This window comes from Perissodus microlepis, chromosome 7 (assembly GCF_051167445.1).
Source record: "Perissodus microlepis isolate ML-2025 ecotype Zambia chromosome 7, ASM5116744v1, whole genome shotgun sequence".
In the NCBI taxonomy this organism is placed as follows: Eukaryota; Metazoa; Chordata; class Actinopteri; order Cichliformes; family Cichlidae; genus Perissodus; species Perissodus microlepis.
Window position 1 is genome coordinate 14,259,544 of NC_140467.1, and position 23,996 is coordinate 14,283,539.

Below are 23,996 nucleotides of genomic sequence, written 5' to 3' on the forward strand. Positions count from 1 at the left end.
AGCAAAGGGGGGAACAAATCTAGTTTAATCTAGTTTGAAAGCACAAACAGCATTTTAAAGACAACAGCAGCATGGTTCAGTCAGAGCATTTAAGTAGGCTTGATTACAGACGTGTACTGAGGTACCATTTAGTAACAGGATATTACATCACTAAAGGTAAGGTGAGCTTCCAACAGCCAACCACAAGGAAAATAAAAAAATATCCATGCTGCTCTGAGGGGTGTTTGACAAAGCAGGTTTGGAGAGGCAGCCAGCATTAACAGGAAAGAGAGCATCTGAACACGGTTCAGTTTTTATAAAACAAAACTTCAGAAGCTATTTCACTGATACTTCAAAGTGACCCGGCTAACCAGCTTTGTGAAACAGCCCTCTGTGAGACAGAGGTCTGTAAGTAAACACTTATACATTCCCTAAAAAGTGTGCTAAAGGAGGAAGCCAAAAACTGAAAATAACCATTCTGGCTGTTTAAAAGGTCACCATTGTGTCTCACCTGCTGTAATTAGTGTGCTGGTGCATTATACCTCACAATATGTTCTAATAATTAGAGGTCATGTCATACAAACTGCTTACAAATGCTACCTAAGCAGCGTGCCTAAACATTTACAGCTGATTTCACTGTGAGCACCATTATTACAATGGTGGTAAAGGAAAAAGAAAACATCAAAAATATCGATGTGCTCATGGAATATGATGCCCTGATGAGGCATCAGCTAACATGTTAACATCATATCGGGTCTTTCTTTTCTCAGCATCCCATGTTTGCAAGTGTACAGTATGATCCCATAATTTCCATTTGCTTCCCTTGCCATTACAACCCCTCACTACAAAAAGGAAAAACAAGCTAGCTACAAATACTTCCATGAATAAAATTTCATTATCTTTATATAGATAAAATGTTAACAATCCCCAGAGATTGAAATATTTTAAGGTCCACCCTGTGAGTGCACCACTATAGAATCTACATCTGATGCACAGGACCCAAGGCTGTTACACTCTCTTAACTTCATCACAAAAACCCTCCCCACCAGTGTCCACAGCTTATTCGTCAGGGGCTTTAATAAAAGAGTTGGTACCAAACTTGGTATCCAAAAGGTTCATAGTGATCTAATGATTTGCAACAGCGTGGCCTTTAGGGTAAAATGGTTCAGTTGTTAGCAGCGTCTGCCTGCCTAGGCCAGTTGTCCTCCTCGATGCCAGAGTCGTATTCCTCTTCTGCCGAATCCTTGGCAGGAGTTCTGAAATTCAAATAAAGGATGCAGGTCGAGTTTCAGTTACTGAGTCGCCGTGTACTCTGTGTAAGAAAACTGATCTCTAGCATGACCCATCTACCCCGACACTGTGAGGAGAGGTACTGACCTGACATATCTGGGCTGGGATTTTCCTTGGACAACATCTTTGTCTAGCTCAACAGCCATGATGTCAGAGTGGGGCACCTCAAACATGGGCTCAAGGAGGAGTTTTTCCTGTGCATGAAGACAAGTTTTCACTTTACACCACAACAAAAAAATAAAAACCTAAGTTTGGCACCATCTGTAAGAATCACATACCATGATGGATCTGAGGCCACGAGCTCCAGTTTTTCTCTCCAAAGCCATTCTTGCTATTGCCCTCAAGGCATCCTGAGTCACATTGAGATCACACTGAAACAAAAGATATTGACCATTTAATTTTAATTCTAAAAATCAAGTCATTTAAGTCACAAACACAAATGTATTATTATGTTTCTGTACATCTGATCTAACAAAAGAAATAGAGGCTGTGTTTAGAGAGACACATGATTTTTTGGTACCAGTGAAACGAGAAAGTACTTGCATCAGATTACTCTCTGGAAAGTGTTCGTATTATAAATAAAAGGAGTGTGTGCAGATATTTGAGAGGACAATGCTGTATTTTGACTCAAGAAAACTGTACTGTGCAAACACAGCAGCCCAAATATGAGAATGTCTACCCCCACCACCCACACAGCGTTGCAGCAACTACAATATTAGAACTCCTACTTTGTCCATGCTGAACAGAGCCTGGTACTGGGGCACTACAGCATTGCGTGGTTCAGTCAAGATCCGGACAAGCGTGTCTTCATCCAAGCTGTGCAGAGGAACGATAACGGGAAGACGGCCAACAAACTCTGGGATCATTCCAAACTCAATTAGATCCCTGGCCTCGACGTGCTTCAGCAGCCTGTCCTTCTCCTCGATCTCTGCTACGGTGTCTGTCTCGCCGCTGGTGTTTGCCAGATCTGCAGCAGCGGCTGCGCGGCGCCCTTTCCCCAGGTTAGAGGGAGTTCCAAAACCCAAATACTGGACAGACATGAAACACAAGGAACATTTTAAAGGCAGGAATAACAAACAGGCTGAACACCTGCTGGCGTGCAATACGTCTGAGCCTTGTCAAGTTTACCTTTTCATTCTTTCTTCTGCTAATGATTCTGTCAAGTCCATTAAAGGCACCAGATGCAACAAAGAGTATGTTTGTTGTGTCGACCTGCACAGTTTCTCCTCTCAGTTTCCTGGAGTTTTTCTCAGGAACGTTGACAACTGTACCCTCCAGAAGTTTAAGTAAACCCTGACAGAGCGGAAAAAGTGAATGTAAGTCTCAGTTGACCAATACAGAATGAAAAGGACAACAAACAGAAAACCGCAAGGTCATAAATGTAAACAAAATCGGTCTGTGTTTGCACAAAACAAACCAAAAAAAAAAACCTGGACTGTCCTAAAACTTTAACAAGGAGGAATAAATCGAACATATGATCTCTAAATTAAATAAAAGTATAATCAAAAATAATTTCTTGCAGCCTTTAAACAAACTGCTGCATAAAGTTTGCACACTAACCTGCTGAACTCCCTCACCACCCACATCTCTCAGCTGATGGATTCCAGGAACACTGCCAATCTTGTCAACCTCATCCAGAAACACAATACCTGCACATGAAACAGGAGAACAAAGCTTAATGTCTTACAAAGACACTGCCTGAGACACTTCTTGTCTTTGATGAGCTTTCTGTGGATACCTGCTTAGTATTTTCTTCCAATTTCATGCTTTCTGGTGCATACACCTCACCAGTATTCATGCTGAAAGCTTGTAAACATGCAGTGCAGAGTACAGTGCATGTGTAAGCTAACTTGTTAATTTAACCTGAAATCCAATTAATTTAAACCTGTTCCTCTTCTTGTCAGTATATTCAACATAGTAAAGCCATAAACACATTCTTTAGCACAGAAAGGGATGCAACATGAAAAAAAGCATTCTAGTTTTTAGATGTGTTGTAGCAGAGTAATTCAGTAATGTATATAAAAATGAAACAGCATTAATCTTCTCAATGATTAAGCTTCACAAAGTGGTTTTCCATACAAGAGTCCTATGGTACCATTTTAATTTGTTTATACTCTAATGTTATCTACTCCCAGTCCTCTAATCTAATTACTGAGTTTTGGCCTCGCAGTTGAGGCCTTGTTTTTATAAAATACCACTGTGATTGCTTTCTTTTAGGGTCACCATAAATGAATCTGTTAATAATCAGGTTCATTAATTTGTACAACAATGGTTTGTATGGTAAACCAAACATTGTGACATTCAAATATTTGCTCATTAATCCAACACTTGTCTTAATTTTAGGTAGTGATTTGAGACTTCCTATATCAAATGAAATATTATTATTAATTGCATGTTAACATTAAAGAAACAGTTGGGTGGATGTGAGGGGGAGGAACGAGATTATGTTTGTGTTAGATACTGCTGGTGCTTGCTGCTTGTGCTCAGTGTTTTCAAAACAGGCAGTTTCTTACTTAGTAAACATACGTATCATTCTGACACTGGAAACTCCTTCTGTAAATAAAGTCCCTCTGCCCACCTTGCTGTGCTTTTTCCACTGAGTAGTTGGCATCTTGCAGGAGTTTGGCAATAACCGACTCGATGTCCTCTCCCACGTATCCAGCTTGAGTTAGTGTGGTGCAGTCGCAAATTGCAAATGGAACATCCAGACAACGTGCCAGTGTCTGCGCCAACAATGTCTTTCCTGTGAAAATTTATGTGAATCATAAAATTGTCTGGAGAAGGACATAATACAAACACATTGCACAGTGTATCTGACAGAATCGGCTTAAAAGTATTACAAACCAAACTTACCTGAACCAGTTGGACCAAGCAGAATAATGTTGCTCTTCTCCAGTTTAATCTCAGTGTGTGTAGAGTCCAACACTTCCCCACCTCTCTTCTCCTGAGGTGCCTGTTGGCTCGCCTGCTGCTGCATGGATGCCCCGAGAGCATTTCCATGAGGGCTGATTCCTGCAATCTGCAGCAGCTCTGGAACAACAAGCCAACTGGACAGGTCACCTCATTACTAAAAAGAACTGTAAAAACTCTATGCTTCATAAATCACTAAAATGCAATGTAATGGATTCCTTTGAGTCACTGTTAGACAAACGTGCCATTCACTGATCATGAATCCAACCATTTGTGTAGAGTAACAGTTCCCATACATGGGCTAAAAATACACACACCCTGTTCAGTGTCACTGTGACTTACTGAGAACAGCTCGACTAAAATTAGCAAACATCTGAAAGTCGGTCAAAGGTCAACTTCATCTGCTTGTCTGGTCTGTCAATCATTGAAAAGTGTAATTTTACTGGTTCAATTTCTAGGTTTTATTTTATACAAAAGGTCACTGTTACAAACTGGAAATATACCCTACTATCTGATGTTGACAAAATTCCTTAATCATTTTAGTTCAAAGTTCATCATTTTTTAAATTGGACACGGCCATAAATGCATAAAAAATGTAATCTCTCTGAAAAAGGCAAAACAAACCCTTGACTGTCACAGCGGTCTGTACACTTTGGCATTTGTGCAACTTAAAAACAACAAACTGCTGATTAAGTGACTTCAAAAGTGCTAAAAGACAACAGCGAGTAGGACAGTCACTTACTTGTGAACCTGTATTCATCCTCTCGTCTTCTCATCTCTAGCTCTACAGGGAGAGTGTGAAAGTGCTTAAATCAATATTAATACCGCTATATTACCATTATAACATTATCAATGCAGTCGCTGAAAAAGAGCTTTATGAAATCATATGATAAACATTGAACAAATGCCAAATAATACAGATTATAACTTAAGGCCACAGCTGTAACCTCTCTACGGTTATTTGTAAGGACGTTTCAAGAGGAACTGTTGATACTCTTAACATGCAAATATTAATATTGTTTTCAATGTGGCAAACTTTAAAGTCTGCTTATTTATTTTGGCATTTGCATGAACACATTTCAAAGTGAAAACTTGCATGATCATATTTTGTTAATTTATTACCAGCTTATTTAAATGAGCTTTGCTTCTAGGAGATACTGTTGCTGTGTCCAAATTCAACTTAGAATTCACTAATTCTCGACTCTGTGTTTGACAGACATTCAGCACAGCCTATTTTCACTTTGAGGTTTAGTTTTGAAATCATTAAAAATAATCTGCTGCATTCATTTTTTTAAAGATTCATATTACATTTCAGCTCTTGTTCATTTATCGATCGTGTTTCTGGTGTTAAATGAAGACAAGAATTTCACCCAAAATTTGACTAAGCTCGGCATTATCTACCAATACCGAAAAGGGACTTTCATAAGCTTTAAAAAAAATAAATAAATAGATAAAATCAGGTATGGTTTCCATCAGACAGTAATGGTCGATATTATCTGAAATAAATCCTTAGATGCAGAATGATGCCGTGTCTGCAGAGAAGACTGATACTGACCACGAGGTGTTAAAGATGGCTGTTTTTCCACCTCCACCTGCTGTCGGCTCCCAGAGGGGATGTTATTGTAGATGCGCTTATAGTGATTATACACAGCAACTGCCAACACTTTTTTTGCATAGGACTGGCCAACCACATACTTGTCAAGATAGGCATATATCTGGGAAGGAAAAAAAAATTATCCTTCACAACAGGAGAAAAACACAATCAAATTCCCAATCGAATGTTAAAAGCTTGTTTTGACAAATTGTTTCCTGCTTCAGTTTCTTACCTTCTTTGGAGGTGGAGGTGGTTTCTGTGCAAATGCCAGTTTCACTGCCTCCGCAGCAGATTCTGGCTCTTTGTTTAGCCCTTTCTTAGAGTCAGTTTCAGACAGCACCACAAAGAAGTGATGACATTTCTCACATTTGACAAATCGTGTTGATGCTACAAAAAAAAACAAAAAAAAACACCACATACAGTCTTAAAGACATTTTTAAACCAAGCTGAAGCAATTTTTAAAGACACTTCAACATAAATTTATGCATTAATCCCACTGATGCTGAAACCTAAACTAAATATGGAAAAAGTGAAAAACTGCACCTTATTATGTTTTTGATCCTTCGTTGTTTTGAATACTGTTCAGCTTTGATTACCAATAACAGTCAACGCATGCTCATTTAAGATCCAGTTAAGGACAATCTTAATCACAATCTAACACATAACAAGCAGTTCTCTTCATCGCATGCACTACAGGCTTAGGAAAATAAACTCCCCAATAACCCCATCAGATTTCCTGTAGCTGCTCATATTCATTTCCTCTGTAAGCTATAGATAGTTCATGAATATTTCTGAGATGTGTTGACTGACTAGTGTGGTGTCGACCATCCACCCCTAGACAACAGGAAAAGCTCAACATTTTCTGCATTTGTTTGTCTTATTGAGAAATAATGAAAACCCAGATATTGATTTTTCTTAGGCCTTTGTTTATAAAGACCTTTATTACCTGCAACTCAGGTTTTATCCTCCTAACTGGAACACCTGACTCTCAAGCTTTTATTTTTGTTTTAATTTGAGCATCAAAACAAACTTCCACCTTTTCCCTGTGGTCTATAAGAGGATAAATTGTTAAACAGCTCACGAACTGTACATCATAAACCACTTCTCTGTCTGGAAAGTGCATTGTAGATTTAGATTGGCAAAAATTAATAAAGCAGGTGCAGCTGATGTAAATGTGATTTTTAATTGATAGTACTCACTATGATTGGCCGATTTAAAGTCAGAAAGTCGTAAAAACAAATATACCCGTGTCCAAGATGTTTCTCACACGTCCAACAATCCTAACAGCCCCTCTTGGTTTAAAGCAATGAGTCAAAATGTTTATGTGGCACCGCAAAATCTAAAACATTCCTGAGACAGCAATAAAACCGACATTACACAGTTTATATCCACATCTTTATTTTGACAAGCTGTGCCAGGAAAATACTTGAAGTGGTGATTTGTGGTGCACTATTCATCTCCTGTGTTTACACTAGTGTTTATAGTTATTTCCATGCACAAAGGTCTGTGTCACAGAGAAATATGAAAGTTGATGTTAACATGTTTTAACACTAAATCATGAATTTAAGTGACATCTAATGCATAATCCATCTTTTTTTCTCCCTGCTCATCCTCCATGTTGAGAGGAATCCAGTAACAGCAACCATTAGTTTTCTAGCAGTGATAATACCATCTACTTATTTATGATCAGTTTATTTACTTTGGGTTTTTTTTTTTTTTTTAAACAACTGGTAAACAACAACTTTATATCGTAAGAAAACATCTGGGACACAAACATTTCCACACAACATCACATGACATCATTCAACAGTTAGACCATTTGTAAATAATTGTTGAAGAGTAATATGTGTACTCACATACGAAGGTCTCTACATGTGTGCAGGGGTCCCCACACTTAGGGCAGCGTAGCTGGCTTCCACCCTTACCCGATCCTCCGGAGCCAGACATTCTCTTCCCCTCACTGAGGCTCTTCTGTGTAAAAACAACTGTGTTAGCACGTGTTAAATTAAAGTATTATCAACCACTGCTTTAACTAGGTTGTGTACGTCCACATTTACAAAATGTTGTAAATAAAGATTACCTTTCCACCATCACTTCCACCATCCTTGGTTGTCCCATCTTTAGAGCCATAACAGACAGAGGTCTCTGAAAACAACCTCACATGTACTCGAGGAGGCAAATGAGTTTCTCGAAACCCGTGACGACTCAGAAAAAACAACTGAATCCGAGAGCACAACAGTCCTGTTAAAAATTTAAAAAAAAAAAAAAAAAAGCAACATCCCTTTAGATTTCTATCAGCCATAAGTCTGAAAACTAATGACATTTACATATGATTTTAATTGTGTTTTTCTATACAATGCATAGTGTCCTTAGCATTCATTTTGGAGGAAGAGGGAGGGGGGCATAATATTTTCACTTAAATTTTCTTTTAGTTTTCAATTAGGCTTCACCTGTGTCTGGGAAATGGGCAAATAAAGGTTAAAAGTAAAACAAAAATGTTTTTTAGAAACGTTTAAAGATTTAAAAAGGGGCATTTTAACAACATGTCTAATATTACATGTTATAAGGCTACATAATGCATAAATACCATAATACCAAAGACCATATTTCTATTTCATGTATATTATTAAGAACAGCACTTCACGGTCTGATGCAAGAATTGTATTTACATGAGGTAAAATCGCTCCTTATGTTTTTGTTGTTTGTCATGAAATCATATGTATTGTTGGTCTAAAATCTGAAAAAAGAAAACGTAGGTGATGTGACAACATTGTCCTAACTTTAGCTTCTAAACTGTCATGAATTACCTTTTTACCTCCTGTTGACGTTAGCTACAGAAATGTCATAACAAACAGTAATCTAGGTCAGCTGGGGCCCTGATTCCACAAGTTGAACCAAATAGCTCAATGTCATGCAGCTTAACGCAGCTGTAGGGCAGGGAGTGTGTGCGTCTTCCCTTTCGTACCTCTGTTAGCAGTGTTTAGGAACAACCTGGCAGCCGAAGCACATGGACAGGACATCTTTTCTTCTGTCTCAAACTCCTTAAACAAACAAAAAAGTGTCAAGTTAGCATCGTACAGCTAACAGACTGCGCTGAATAAGACAGGCCGGTTTAACGCCTCAATACTCCAACGTCACAGTTAGCATTAGCACAGCAGCTCGTTGACGAGACTAGATAGTCGCCACTACAGTCAAAATATTTACACTGTACACCACACGAAAATGTGTTGGTATTTTAAGCTATCACGCAATGCTAATGCTATAAAGGTACCCTGTATGAACACTGTATCTAGTTAGCTTACGTAAATAGGTAACTGTTAGCTTCGCATGCTAGGCCTTAACCAAATTCACTAAGCGTTTTCTTCTAGAGGAAATGACAAGCAGCCGACGCTACACAGCTAATAGGCAGAGTGACTCCTAAGAAAAGCAAATTTGCAGGTATCGTTCCCAGCTTATTTAAAACTACTAACTACGAAACACAAAGCAACATTTAACTAGCTTTCCAGTTTTACTCACAGTGCGCGTTGAAAGCAGTCGCGTCTTGACAGCCCCTCTCTGAAACACAAATTTGCTAAATCACTAAAGCTTCTGCACGTTTGTTACAGCTAGAAAGGTCAGTGTGTCACGCTAATGCCACAGTGCCTGTTACATGGACTGAAAAGTGTCAACTTCTTTAGACCGTTATTTCACAGGTGTGACACGAACTAAAGTGATGTAACGCCTGCTGTTATGAACAAGGTTATTAGGTTGGTTACCCGGCTAGCAAACTAGCCTTCCCCAAAGGAAGCGATAGAAACAGTGTGCAGGGTGTCAGCAGCATGGTGGATTCATTCGTGCCAGCGCATTCAATACCCATCCAGATATTTTGAGATCTGCTCAAACATAGCGCGATTCGTGGTGCGTTCATGACAATATCGTAATATGCAACGTTAACAAAGATATTGTGAAATTAAGTTGCGTTTGGTAGTTAAGGGACATATCACATCTAGCATTGTAACCTGTTGACAGTCGTTTCAGTCACACTTTGTTATTTGATAGGCTCAGTTCAGATTCAGTATGCATTATTATGTAGGAGTTTAACACAGCCTTGGTACTCATGAGAGGTAGTTTGACATTTTAATGCATGTAACTTTAAACAAAGAAAGAACTGAAGAAATAATCTCAGAAATATGGGCTATAGGTTTGACATCACCCATGTTAATGGCAAATATGCACTATTTTGTCTTTGTTCTTGATACTGTGCAGTGTTCTTGTTAATTTGTGTATTTCTTGTTGCGCTATCCAATAGAGTGTTTGCGATTTTATAGTTCAGTACATCACTTATGGATTCTTGTGATATGTGTCCGCCTCTGTAACCCAGAGCCACTCAAAGTTAGGGCCATTTGTCTGTCTATATGTGGTGGAAGGGCCCGAGGCTTAAAAAATACTGTGCAGTCCCATATAAAGTTGTCTTTGTGTCACTGTTTTGCTGACAAGGTTTTTTGGGACACTTGATGAGATCGAGTCTGTGAAGTGAAAAAAAAAAGGTGTATGATTATCTTGACCGTTTCATATGTCATGCTGTTTCTGCACAGCTAACTGTTCACCCTGTCAAAGCAGCTTGATAAAAGACAGACAGAACTTTAAATCAGAAGTTCTGTCCGTTATCTATGGATAACAGAAAAACTACTAATTTTAGGGATATGTTTCATCAGAAATATACTGTATGCTACAAACAAGAAGCTGTTTTTTTGTTTTAAGAAGGGGCCATGACACTTTGTCATGGATGTTATATGGATAACGGAAAAACTACTAATTTTAGGGACATGTTTCATCAGAAATATACTGTATGCTACTATCATTCAAACAGATGGCTGTCACAAGATGTCTTGTTAAATATAAGTGAATGAATGTGAGGTCAGAGGAGAATGGCCAGACTTCTCTGAGCTGATTGGAAGGTAACAGTAACTCAAATCACCACTCGTTACATCCAAGTGTATGCAGAAGAGCATACCTTGAAGCTTCAGCAGCAAAACATAACACTCAAGACTGCATCTCCTGTCAGCTAAGAACAGGAAACCAAAGCTACATTGAATTCACAAATGCTCATCAAAATTGGACAACAGAAGATCTGAAAAAACATTACCTGATTGAATGGTTCTCAGTTTATACTGCAACATTTGTAAGGCAGTTCTAAAAGCAAAAGGAGGTCCAGCCCGGTACTAGTAAAGTGTACCTATAAAAGTAGCCAATGAGTGTATGTGTAAGGTTACAACTTTTCACCCGGTCAGTTGTACAAAGTAAGACATGCAAACAAAAACTACTCATATAAATGTACATTTAAAGTCTGATTTCAAATGTCTCAACCCAGCTGCACAGTTAGCTGTAAAAGCTGTTCCAGTGTGTCATCTCTTAAGGCTCCTGGACAAAACTTGGCTTGTGAGCTTCTGCCGTCCACCACCTCCTGTACACCACCATCATGTATTCAGATAGCTTTATCACATCCACATACTCATTAAGGCAGGCTCTCGAGAGAAGTGAAAAATGCTAAATATCATGTTGACACAGCAGAACCTGATTATTATTAAAGAGGCCTTACACACCTTTTATTTGACCGGATTATAAGACTTTCAGTACAGAAGTCTGTCTACAGAAAAATACAAAAATATACGTTGCTATGAATACTATTCATCTTTGGTTTTTGGTTGTTTTTCACAAACAAATTAAACTGAAAAGCACACAAAAAGAAAAATTGCGCAATTATTTACCTGTATATTGTGACAAAACTAAATCATACAATGCCTTGTGAATCCAACTGCATGATGTCATAGAGTTTGATTATTTATTTTTAGGTCTTTTTGAATTTAACTCTGCAGGTATTCACACTTTTGTTATCCCACACGTACAATAGCTTTTTGTTGGGATAGTACGACAGCATAGCCAAGATTCCATTACCTGATCTTATGTCAAAACCTGCATCCACAGGACTCTCTTTCTTTAAATCATAGGCATATGTCACCCTTCTGTCTTTATCATCTGTAAAATACAGCACCCCACACACAATGAAAGCATTTCCTGCTTTAGCTGTCGGGTAGGTGGTGTTTATGACAGACTCTATAGAGAATGTGTCATCGTCGAGCTTTGCGACCAGTGTGCTGTCATCTGCGTTTGAGGCAAAGATGACCCACAGTCCACTTTCATCCACAGCAAACTTGAAGTATGTCTTTGAGTTTCGAAAAAGATAAGTCAGGTTGTGATATCTGGTGTCTGGCATGGTCAGAATCTGCGTTCTCTTCGTTTTCAGACCAAATCTGTAAAAATTAAAAATATTGACCATTAAATAAATGTTGTAGGCATCAAACACCTCAAGACAGGTGCAGCACTTACTTTATAAGTCTGTTTTTTCCACCGTTGTGGTAGTAAAATGATCCTTTATAAACAACATGGCCACACCCCTGGTAGAATCTCTTGGTGTCTATAGTGTTTTTAGTGTTTTGCAATGTTGAAAGGTCCTGATATTCCCCCAAATGTCGACCTGGTGACAAAAAGTTCTCGAGTTAAATCCAATCAAATAACTCTCAAAAGTCTGTTATGAAGTGAGAATTCATGGATGTTGTGTAAGTCACCTGAAAAATGATCGGCCAGCCAGTACTGATCTTCATCCAGCTGCGACGCGTCTGACATCCAGGCTCCATAGGTGCTTTCCATTTCAGTGGGCTTTTCTGCGCATTTTATGTTTTTAATAATACACACTAAACAAAAAAAAAACACACACACACTTTTGTATTTCAGTAAACTATACAGTAGAAGATAATTAGATAATGGCATGATTTGAAGCTTAATTTAGCAAGTCTCTAACCACTTTCTGTTGATTTGTCACCAGTGGTCACACTGATCTTATTATCAGACCAGAGCTTATTTGAAGAATCTGAAAAAAAAGAAAGAAAGAACATTTTTAATGTAAATATTAATGATGTTTGAGTCATAGCAAGTGATCATTACTTTGTATTTTTGTGTGAGGTGACTATAAATTATCAATACTACTTTTTATTGAGCCTTGCAACAAAGTGAAGTGTCAGTATTGAGGTCAAATATGGGACACGTGGCCATTCCTCACCAGTTGTCATGGGTTTATCATTGATGTTTCCACTGTTATTGAAAGTGTCTCTGTTTTTATCCAGTTCTTCAGAAAGTGAACCTTTAAATTGAAAAAAAAAATTAAAGAGTGTATAGAGATTCTAATGATGTTATAGTTTAAAAAACACCATATTAGGCACCCTACTGGCACCAGGTTGTGCCCTCTTTTTCCTTCACACCTTTGATTTTTTTGGTATAGATTCAACAAGGTGTTGTAAACAACACTCAGAGATTTTGGTCCATATTGATATGATAGCAACACACAGTTGCTGCAAATTTGTCAGCTGCATATCCATAATGTGAACCTCCCACCCAACATATCCCAGAGGTGCTCCATTGGATTGAGTTCTGGTGAATGTGGAGCCCATTTGAGTTATGTCAATTAACCAGTTTGCTAGAAGCAGCCATTCAGAAGACGTGTACACTGTGGTCATAAGCACATGGACATGATCAGGATCAATACGCGGGTAGGCCACGGTCTTTAATGATGTTTAACTTGTACTTAGGGGCCCAAAGATCCATGCTGTCACATGGTGTTTACGTAAAATTTTAACCATACCATCCAAATGTTCCAGCAAAAATCAAGACTCCAATATAAATAGGATGAAATATTCCATATAAATAAATAACGCTATGAGAGTAACGTTCATAACGAGTGTGTTAGTCTTACCTATAAATCGTGTCACTGATGCCTCTGTAGCATTTCGTATAGCAACATTGAAGGCAACATCTTTATCAGCTGCTTTTAGCTCTAGAGAACAAAGTAGAGTGCTTACTCTCTTGGGGTTTTTTTCTCTTTTTTTCATATATTTAGACTTCAGTTTATCTCTAGTATCTTAATCTTTTACCAGGTTCTATTGTTTTATCTGCATCCTTTTTAGAACCAGGAACAGTAAAAGCATCTCTGGTGTTTTCAGCTGGATGTGGTGTTGGTGTTACTGCAGATACAAAGATACAAGTGAGTTAGTACACATATAAACAGTATAACCAGAATCAGATACAGTATGGCAGTTTTTTTTTTTACCTGTTATTGTGCTTGTTTTAATGATGGTTCTCCTGCCATTAAATGTATCACTCTTTATGTTGGCATCATGTGGGGCTGCAGAGTGAAATTGGAACCACATTCAGAACTTTTATTATGAAAGAAGTAACTTAACCATTAAAAGCAGGTGATTTCCTACCTATTAATACTCTTACTGGCCCCTCTGTGACATTTGCAGTGTCTGTATCATTCCAGGAGCCCTGGCTGTCATTTTGATCAAAATTTAAGGACTCTGGAAAATTGAAAGAAAAAAATGGCTTTAGCATTTTCTCTTCATGTAGTCAAACTAAGGTTTGTCTTATCTGAGGTTTACCAAGTTCTGTTGTTGCATCTGAAACATTCAAAGCACCTCTGGATTTTTCTGGTGAATGTTCTGTTGGTGATTCTACAAAAAGAAAGAAAACTTTTACTAGAAGAGCTGGCACACCAACTAGAATCAACCAGTCCTGATAAGCTTGAGCTTCCTGTCACTAAATGTAAAAAGTTAAGATATTTAAGGTTTAGCTAAATATTGAACCATGAGTCAGCATAGCTCCTGATTTTGTCAGCAGCTCGGGCATCATTTTGGATATTTATTCAAGATTAGAGTGAAATGATAAAGTTCAAGAATGTTTTATAAATAATAACCAAAGTAAAATAGGATATTTCATAATCCAAAGCAATGATTTCATACCTGTTAACAGCATTACTGGTCCTTTAGTTTCTGTGTCATTCAAGGTCCCCTGGCTTTCATCGTCATCAAATGTTACTGGTTCTATGATTTTAAAAAATAAGTATTAGGTTGAATTTTGTTTTTTAATATATTCAAACTTATGTTTGCCTTTGCAGTCTTGATGATTTACCAGTTTTCACTTTCATGCTCAGATGTTTCTCAGATTCAGAGACATTCAAAGCATCTGTGGTGGTTTTCTGATGAGGATACGCTGTTGGTGATTCTTCAGGAAGAAACACAAGATGTAACTACAATTTCTGCTGCACACATTAGATTTGTATACAAGTAATATATAAAAATTGGTTTCTCACTCCTGGTTAAATCTCACTGTTCATGACATAAAAAATAAAAAGCCTAAACTATATAGTTTCATAATTAATGATGTTTAAGAGATAAAACTCTTACCACCCCAAAACATTTACTACAGAAACATAAAACATCGCTGAACTTTAAACAGCTTGAATTTACCAGTTTTCAGAGTTGCTTTAATGAAGCTTTTGCTGCCATTAGAGGAGTCACTGTTTATATCTGCATCAGGTGGAGCTGTGAAAAGAAGACAACAAAGTTCAACATGTCTTCTTTGCATACCAAGCACAACAAGAGGAGGACATGCAGTTAATAACTCAAAGCACACGATTTATTACCTGGTAATAATTGTACTGGTCCATTTGTAACATTTTCAGTGTTGGTATCATTAAAGTTGTGCATAAATGGTTTTGTGTCTAGAGGAATTAAAATGTTGTCATTAATCAGTCCTGGTGAATTTTTTGTGTTGGATTTTTGTGTCAGAAGGGTTACAAATGTTCATACCTCCTCTGGTGTTTGCAGCTGGACGATCTGTTGGTGATTCTTCAGTAAGAAAGAGAAGTTGGTCCACACATTAGAAAAATTATATATTCGAATAGTTAATTGCTTCAATTTGGAGCTCAAATTCATACTCTGCTGCAAATATTTTAAACAGTTTCTCATTCTTAGGAAAAATTTAACTTGCAGTTTATTTTAATCCCAAAATTGGGAAAATCTTTTTTCATAGAAGTTAAAATCAAGTTAAACACTGCAGACATGATTAAGTAGCTTAAATAAATAGAGCTCAATAACATAGAGTACAGTATGATCACATTAGGATTAAAAACAAGTGTTAAAAAACAATCTGAAAGCAAATGAAGTAAAATAAGTATGGATTAAAAATATGAAATGATAATATAATACTATATAACTAAGGTAAGTATTCAAAGACGTCTAAAAGATATTAGTACACAGTCTGTTAGTCAGTTGTAACGTCAGCTTGTGAATGATTGTGAACGAGTAAAGTATCTGCAGCCAGTAAAACTAATCAAACCAATTATGAGCCCATACACTCACAACAGGAGCATTTTTAAAACACACCAGTTTTTACTGTTGTTCACTGACAGTTCTGCTGCCCTTAAATGCAGCACTGTTTAGATCTGCATCACTGGGGTCTATACAGTGAAAGCACTTCTAAAGTGACAGAAAGAGGATGTTTTAGAGTTTAATACCTGTTAATTTTCCTGCTGCCTCTGTGATGACTTCAGGGTTTGTAAGAATTGCTGTGCTGTAGCTGTAATCTTCATACAACGGTGAACGGTCTAGAATGTTTTTGGTTTTTTTTGGGGGGGGGTTAAACTGTGTGGTTTAAATACATTTTTCATATATTCAAATTGATCATTTACCTGATTCTGTCTTATTGTCCAGTTTCTCAGAGTCAGAGACATTCAAAGCATCTGTGAGGTTTTCAGCTGGATGTGCTGTTGGTGATTCTGCAGAAGGAACGTAGAATATGTCACTGGACACACACAATTTATCATAATCGTAGAAGAAACTTGCCGGTTTATTACAAACAGCAAGCGATCTTTATGTTATATCGTGTGTAATTTAAAATCACATAATTCACCAGTTTTAGTGTCCCCAGTTATTAGGTGATCGTAAATGTATCGTTTGTAGAAATCTAAATGAATTTAGCCTGTTGCTCGGTCAGGCCTCTTCCGGGGCGCGGGGGGCCCTCGGGCCTCTGGGCCTGCGGCTCGGTTCATTCTGGCACAGAACCGGCGGGCACGCCGGTGCAGCCCCCTCTAGCTTCTGCTCGGTGGCTACTGGGTGACCCCTCGTCTGGGGATCCTCAGCACTTCCCATGAGGGTGGCACGGATGCCCCTCCTGTGGTCCTCCTTGGGCTCTCGCACTCTGGGGCCTCTGGATGTCTGGGGCCTGGATCTCCTCCATGCCTGCTTCATGCCCTGGGGGACAGGGCTATGGCTCTCTACATCCTCTTGCAGACCATTACATGGGGAAACCATTTGAATACAAGCGCGCTGATCCACACAGGTGTGCACACGGGTGTTCACTGTTCGTAGACTTAAATTACACCTTTCTTGGCTGCTACTTCAAAGCACATTGTGCGCTGTCTGTCCTGCGTGCTGCACAACAACATTCAATATTTAGTATTTACTGCTGTTTACACTTAGCTAGATTAATGCGATGGTGTTGTGTTTAGTATGTTGCTTTGTTTTTTTTTTGCTTGTTTTCTATTCTTTCTCTCTCAACAGGTGATCCAGGAGATTTTTTTCCCCTTTCTCATTGTCCCTCTCCCCTTCTGTTTTTCTTTTCCTTCCTCTTTCTTTCTCCCTTTCCTATCCCTCACTCATGTCTGTCCCGTCTGTAACAACTGAAAATAAAATAAAATAAATAATAAAAACAAAGGTCGATCAAATGGACCAATACGGCAATGCCATGATGATCCATTTGGCAGAATAAATCCATTGGGTATCCTTGTTGGTCTTCAGACAACAATTCTGACGGCTAAAGAACCAAATGGGACAGGCAAAAAAAAAAAAAAAAAAAAAAATCTAAATGAATTTGTTAACGTCAGTTATAAAACATTCAGCCGTCTCTTAAATATCATAGCAGAGACACTCTGACACTCAAATGGTTTCTTACCAGCTTTCAAATATGTGTCTAAAGTTTCATCAGAGAGAGCATTTCCAGCATCATGCGGCTCACCTGGTGTTGGTAACACTGTGGAATCAAAGAGGAAATCCAGTACAATGAGTATAGTGTGAAATAAGATTTGTGTGTACAATGAATGAGTACCAATATTAACCTGCTAATAAATTCATTGGTGCTTCTGTAACATTTTCAGGATCGATTTCAGTCAGGTTGTCACTTTGGTAATCTGGGTGAGGTGATATCCAGTCTGCAGAAAAGAAACACGATCAGCATAACCATAAATGTTTTATATGAATCCAGATACACTATTATACTGTATATGTGGCCAAAGTTTCAAATCCTTTTGAGCCAAAATGGAAATGAGCATAAAAGATCACATTTAAGGTTTAACTGAGTGGGAAATGCAATTATTCAACCATTTTTATTTGTGTTCTGAAGTGATGTGGCAATACTGATAGCAAACACAGCAGACATTTTCTTACCACTTTCCACTGTAGTAACAGTAACATTTCTGAAGGAGTCGCTGTTGTTGCCTAAGGCTACACTCAGCAGGCCTGGAGGGAAAAGGAGACATTTACAATTCTGCAGCATTTTCAGTTGTGACACAAAAAACAAATGATCGTGGCTGCGCTCACTGTTGTTAAAGTTCAGCACTTCTCACCTGCTGGGACCTCTGTGATATTTTCTTCTTTGGTATTGTTGAAGGCGTCTTGGCTGTGGTTTGGATAAAAAGAACCAAAATCTAGGAAATAAAAGATGTTGAGTTTGATGTTCTTTCTTAGTCAAATATTAGTCTGCCAAACAAGACTTCTTATCGCTCAGAGTGGTAACTAACCTAATTTTATATTTGTGCCACTAACATTCAAAACATTAGTTGTGTTATCAGCTGGACGTGGTGTCGGTGATTCTGTGAAGAAGAAAAAAAGAGACATAAATTGCTACCCTTATCTTAGAGCAGTTACGAAGCACACACCATCCATAACATCCACCCATACAGACATACATATATACTTTGCAACTTGTTGTTTTCTGTGTTGTTTTATTAGCTACTAATTTTAACCCTGTGAGGTCTAAGTCATCATCAGTGATCACCCTGACTCTGACTCTAACTCTAAACAATCAGAAGATGGATGAATGGATGGACAGTTGTCGATCAGGCTAATGGACACCTCTATGACCAGTGTGTTGGGAACTTATCTTTAAGATCAACATGACTGAAACTAAGAGACTAAATAAAATGGAGACAAATCCAGGCAATCAAAGAGTTTAAAATAAAATCTAAATAACAGTCTTACATCTTGTTTCTGTAGGAGAATGGCTTCTGTGCTTTTAAAATCTTGGCATTAATCATGCCTTTGACCAGTCTGATTTGTGAGGAGAGACATGAAAAGATTTTACTTTGTGGTAAAACAACTAGAACTGTGAATGTTACACTGCTTAATATCATAGTGGATAAACAAGTGATTTTTAACTACTACTGAAATCGAATATACAGTGAACAAAAGCAACTGAACACTCTTCAGGTCAGCCAACACTGTTTTTTTAATAATCACACAGCTTCTCATATCATGTTTGCGGTCCTTGGTCCACTGGCTCATTGTGGCATTATTCCTACCTCTCCATGCGTAAATTTGACGACTACTTCCTTCAGTAATCTTGTTTTTCATGTCACTGGAACAACAGGTGGAGCAGGGTGGACCAGGTGGACCAGGAAGACCTTTATGTACACAGATTATTAAAAATATGATGTGCAAAACAGACCAAATTAACAATACTGCTACTATAGACTCTTTAATATTAACCCAATTATATTTATATAGTGAAAAGTCAAAACATAAATCATCTCAGAGTATTTTTACACTGTAAGGCTAAGACTTCACGTGGTGGGTGGGTGGGGGCTATGATTTTATATTCATTTTGAATGTTACCAGCCAAAAAAGCTGTTATCAGTTATTGCCACTTTCATAAATATCACTGGATGCATAAATATGAGGTGAGTGACTTTAACATGAAGAAAGATCAGCCTGGGCCACACTTATGAAGAGCACACATCAGCCTTGACTGGTTGGGTTAAAGGGAGAGAGGAGAAAATAGGTCAAGGAGACAATTAAAACGAAGGAGGTTGGCTGAGTCAGAAACATTCAGCTTCAGAGCCAGAGACCTCTGCTGAAAGCACAGGGAGGTAATGGCACGCAATGTTCATGGCCCTTTGAAGTCTGTGGAGTGAAAGAGAGAAGAGTAGAGGAAAGGTGCTTGATGCATCATGGGAGGTTCCTCTGACACAGCAGCATAACTAAGTGATGGTTCAGGGTCACCTGATTCAGCCCTAACTACAGGCTTTATCAAAAATGACCATTTTAAAACTAATCTTAAAAGTAGAGATGGTGTCTGCCTCACAAACCCAAACTGGGAGCTGGTTTCAAATGAGAGCAGCATGATATCTGAAGGCTCTGTCTCCCACTGAAATTTTGAGGAGCAGAAGTAAGTCTGCCCTCTGGTGCTATCTACAGAATATGGTACCATGAGATCTATAACATGTGTCAGAGTGTGATTAAGCAGGATTGCAATTCGGTTCTAGATTTAACAGGAAACAAATGAAAGGGCGTTATTATGACAGAAATATCACCTCTCTCTACTCCCTGTAAGTACTCTTGCTGCAGAGTTTTAGAACAGCTGCATCCTGTTATAAGGTGTAAGGTAAGTACAGAAGTCTGGCACAGAAGTAACAAAAACAATAAAAGAAAAAGGAATGCTGTGATGTGGGCTACCCTAGTATTAAATCACAACAACCAACGACCACAATAAAGGTGCTTTATATTGTAAGTTAAAGATGCTACAATAACAGAGAGAAAGCCACAAAAATCAGGTGATATGAGCAAGCACTTGGGGACAGTGGGAAAGAAAAACTACTACCGGGGAGTGGCAGCCTCTGCCATGACTGGTTTGGGAGTGAGTGAAGGGAAACAGGACACAAGACATAATAAAGGTGTGTTTTTTGATGGAAATTAGAACACTGGGGTTTTCAGGTAGCCCTAGTGAGCTGTATGGGCAGAGATTACCCTCATTAACCTTTGATGCACACCCAGTTATTTTGTTTTGGAAGCAGGCCTGAAAAATGACAAAAGCTATTCAGTTCAGAAAAGAGAAGTAAGGATTAGCCCTACTTAGCATATGTTTAACACATCACAAAAAGACTGAAGAGTTGAAGGAAGGAAAAGGAACCAATAACAGTTAACAGTCTGTTAAGGTAATGTCAGGCTCCTTGAGTATTCATCAAGAGCTTCATGTTAGTTCAAAAACCTAAATATCTTCAGAATCTCAGATTAATCTCAGAGTTTAAGCCATGCAGAGTTGGTAAAAAGATACAGTGAATGAGTGAAAGTTAAAAAAAACAAAAAAACATTGCCCACACTGCAATTTTCAGTTTCAAAACAACAAAAATACTATAATTTGGGCTAATCAGTGCTAATCAGTGCAGCAAACACTTATCCCACTGCAGTAAACAGCTATGTGGCAGCTAAATACAAGTTTCTTGCAGACAGTGAGTGGGATGCTTGTGTTGTGCAATCACAGCAGGAACAATCAAAGACTGTTTGAAATGCACGAGAAGCTTCTGTTCTGCAAATTTGGTTGTTTTCATACAGCTTTTCGCTGAATGGGAGAGGAGATGGGTTCTCTGATTTCTTAGACATATAAAAGTTCTCACCTTTTCTACCTCGTCTCCCCTCTGGCCCCGGTGGACCAGGTTTACCTGACAGAACAAAAACACTTTGTAATGCAGTAGGAATTTAGCATAATTTGAGTAAATTTACTCAGTAAATTTAAATTTCAGTTTTTACCTGGGGGTCCAGGTGGGCCTGGAAAGGAAAAACAATTCACATATTTAAAAAAAACAACAACAACTATGGGCAGTAAATACGCAAATGAAAACAGTGGAGATGCATGTTTTTATGATGTGCACCTGTTAAACAAATTCCTTTGGAGCTCCTGCACATGTCTGTGAAGGCTTTGACCTGAAATAAAGAAAAAGACAGGCATGAGGAAAGTTTTGATTTAGGTGTAAGTTAACCACATATAAGGCCATTTTAGTTAGGCGCTGTTAACACAGAAAGGACAGGGTGTTTTCTAAAGGTCTATATTTTAATCTTTTGCCATGTTCAGCAAAACCGGTTGTTTAACAGTGTTTATTCCCAGAATCCAGCAAAAGAATCATTCTCGTTAACAGAGCTGAAGCAGTTAGAGTATAACAACAACAACAACTAAAATTCCCTAAAATTTTCTCACTTCTTAAATCTCTGCTGTTCTTTTAATCTTTAGGCTTTAGATGAAGCAAACTGAAAGCGAAGATTAATTGTTAATAAAAACAATGATACTGCCCCCGGCTCCCTCACAAAGTATACAGTAGCACAGCTTTGAAGAAATGCCAGTTTTGTAGTGGAAGAAAGTGGAGCTGAGGGAGGAGCAGTCACTCTTCACAGCACAAAGTACTTTTCCAGGAAGCACTCAAAACCAGAAATTTATTAATGGTTACAACAGACTCCTGGATTTCTTAGATTGCAAGGAGATGCCTCACATAATCGTATTAAAGACACCAAACTCTGGAAAAATAAAAAATTCCCCCTCTCTTCCGTTTCATAATATATATTCAGAGATTCATAACTCAGTTTTTGTCATAATAGAGTAAACAACATATAGCATTAGTATTCACAGTCCTACAGAAACATCCAAGCATGCTGATGTCTTACAGGAACCATAGAGTATGTCATGAGCATCAGCATATCCTTCTGATCTTCGCTTTGCATTGGATCTTCTTCCTGGTTTCTCCTGCGGCGGTGGAGCTTCCTGAACTCTCGGGCCTCTCCGGGGTCGATGGGCAGGATTCCCGTCCGCAACCTGCAGCTCTCTGTCAGCTCCTGCATCTGGGACTCCAGCCTAAACAGCTCGTCTGCCAACTCTTTCTGCCGAAACAGCAGAAACACTAAACCTGCCGTGCTCAGGAGCAGCAGCACGCACATCCCCACCAGCAACACTTTCCACATGGGAGAAACAACACTTCCCTCTTTCATGTTTGTGCCCCGTTCCTTGGTCCTCGCTGCACAGTGATCCGGGCTGTGTAATTCAGAAGCACATACAGCACATTTCTGAACACCTGCCAGCAGATGACACGTCAGAGAGAAACCACAGTAGAGCAGTTGGAGAGGAATAAACATGTCAAAATCTGCCTGGAACTACAGCGAGAGAGAGAGACACGTGATGCATTGCATAATAACAAACATCTGCAAGACTGCTGAAATCTGTAGGCTTGCATGATTTAAATGCAGCTAATGGACATATTTCCAGAATGACACATCCTCCAGGCAGCATAGGGCTTCCCATCATTCTGGTGCCTCTTTTCCTCAGCATTTTCACTAGCTTGTCCTACTCAAAATTACATGGAAGTGGAATAAATAAGCTGGGAACAAGGGACACATTGTTGGGATCTACAAAAGAACTTTCAGAGAGCTTTCAGCAAATGTCTGCGAGTGTGCGGATGTACATGTGTGGGTGTCAGAATATCCTTTTTATGAAAGGGTTTTGTTTTTTTCTATTCATTGCAATATGAATTTCGAAATTGAAAGTTTCGTAAATAGTCAATGTTACATATTTTTTTTGATTGATTTTTGATTTGCTGCTTTTTCGGGGGTGGGGGGAAGAGGTCATTGTAGCTTCTGTTGCTAATTTCAGAGCAAGACCAACACATCCACCCCTAGATGTGTGACCAGTATCTTTAAACAGGGCATACCAGCTATTCACAGGTACCAAGCATGAAAGCCAGCTCATTCACAAAAGCTTTCCATGAACAGTGTTTTTTCCTTTCAAGTTTGCAACTATGATTTCTTACACTGGACTAACTAACATGCAATCAATCAATCGCTTTGACAGCACTTTTAGATTAAATTATTAAAACTGAGCTTTTAAGAATATAATTATGACATTTTTTAATTCTTCTTTTCCCTTTCTGAACTCCTGAGTAAGTCCTTGTCTCCTTTGACACAGGTCAGTCTGACCCAGCTAATTAATTTCCCTTTCAAAAGCCTCCCGGGTTGATGAATTGGACAGTGGGGTTTCTCTGGGTGCAACAAAGCTAAATGTGAAGTAAGCCCATCTAAACACTAATGCAGAGCACAACCAGTGAAAGCCTTGCAGGTTCTCCATTCTTATGAATAAAAAGCACCTCCTTTGTTCTGCTGGAAACTGCTTTGTGGTTCAGATGTGCACTGCTGTGTCTCAGGTTCACTCCTCTGCCATGGTGCTTGTAATCCTCAAGTGACCACGTCTCCAGGCAACTGTTAAAGTGAAAGCTCAGCCAAAGGATTTATAAACACTTGAAACACTGGATTTATTTGCACAA

At 38.6% G+C, this 23,996-nt stretch overlaps 2 protein-coding genes across 4 annotated transcripts; both read right to left on the reverse strand.

The window, feature by feature from the left end:
* Positions 1–7: 7 nt before the first annotated feature.
* Positions 8–9,583, reverse strand: clpxb (caseinolytic mitochondrial matrix peptidase chaperone subunit Xb). Of its 2 annotated transcripts, XM_084933627.1 has the most exons (15): positions 9,290–9,582; positions 8,739–8,814; positions 7,854–8,014; positions 7,630–7,744; positions 6,006–6,160; positions 5,735–5,894; positions 4,922–4,963; positions 4,123–4,299; positions 3,848–4,012; positions 2,830–2,918; positions 2,398–2,562; positions 1,998–2,297; positions 1,548–1,640; positions 1,357–1,463; positions 8–1,235 (listed from the first exon to the last, which is right to left on the reverse strand). In XM_084933627.1, the coding sequence occupies exons 2-15, from the start codon at positions 8,791–8,793 to the stop codon at positions 1,145–1,147; spliced, it is 1,875 nt and encodes a 624-aa protein (XP_084789753.1). In that variant the 5' UTR covers positions 8,794–8,814; positions 9,290–9,582; the 3' UTR covers positions 8–1,144. The 2 variants fall into 2 exon arrangements, with proteins under 2 accessions (XP_084789753.1, XP_084789754.1); XM_084933628.1 differs by lacking the exon at positions 4,922–4,963 and having other exon boundaries at positions 9,290–9,583.
* Positions 9,584–9,925: 342 nt separating this feature from the next.
* Positions 9,926–23,890, reverse strand: LOC146382767 (uncharacterized). 2 transcript variants are annotated; one of them, XM_084933615.1, is made up of 27 exons: positions 22,351–23,890; positions 21,567–21,618; positions 21,445–21,462; positions 21,312–21,356; positions 19,221–19,322; positions 18,441–18,512; positions 18,267–18,347; positions 18,088–18,159; positions 17,760–17,852; positions 17,597–17,674; positions 16,335–16,421; positions 16,161–16,250; positions 15,454–15,492; positions 15,288–15,365; positions 15,112–15,186; positions 14,774–14,866; positions 14,605–14,685; positions 14,245–14,316; positions 14,071–14,163; positions 13,914–13,988; positions 13,738–13,827; positions 13,560–13,640; positions 12,870–12,950; positions 12,612–12,680; positions 12,379–12,504; positions 12,140–12,287; positions 9,926–12,063 (listed from the first exon to the last, which is right to left on the reverse strand). In XM_084933615.1, the coding sequence occupies exons 1-27, from the start codon at positions 22,813–22,815 to the stop codon at positions 11,601–11,603; spliced, it is 2,919 nt and encodes a 972-aa protein (XP_084789741.1). In that variant the 5' UTR covers positions 22,816–23,890; the 3' UTR covers positions 9,926–11,600. The 2 variants fall into 2 exon arrangements, with proteins under 2 accessions (XP_084789741.1, XP_084789742.1); XM_084933616.1 differs by lacking the exon at positions 16,161–16,250.
* Between the last annotated feature and the right edge of the window lie 106 nt (positions 23,891–23,996).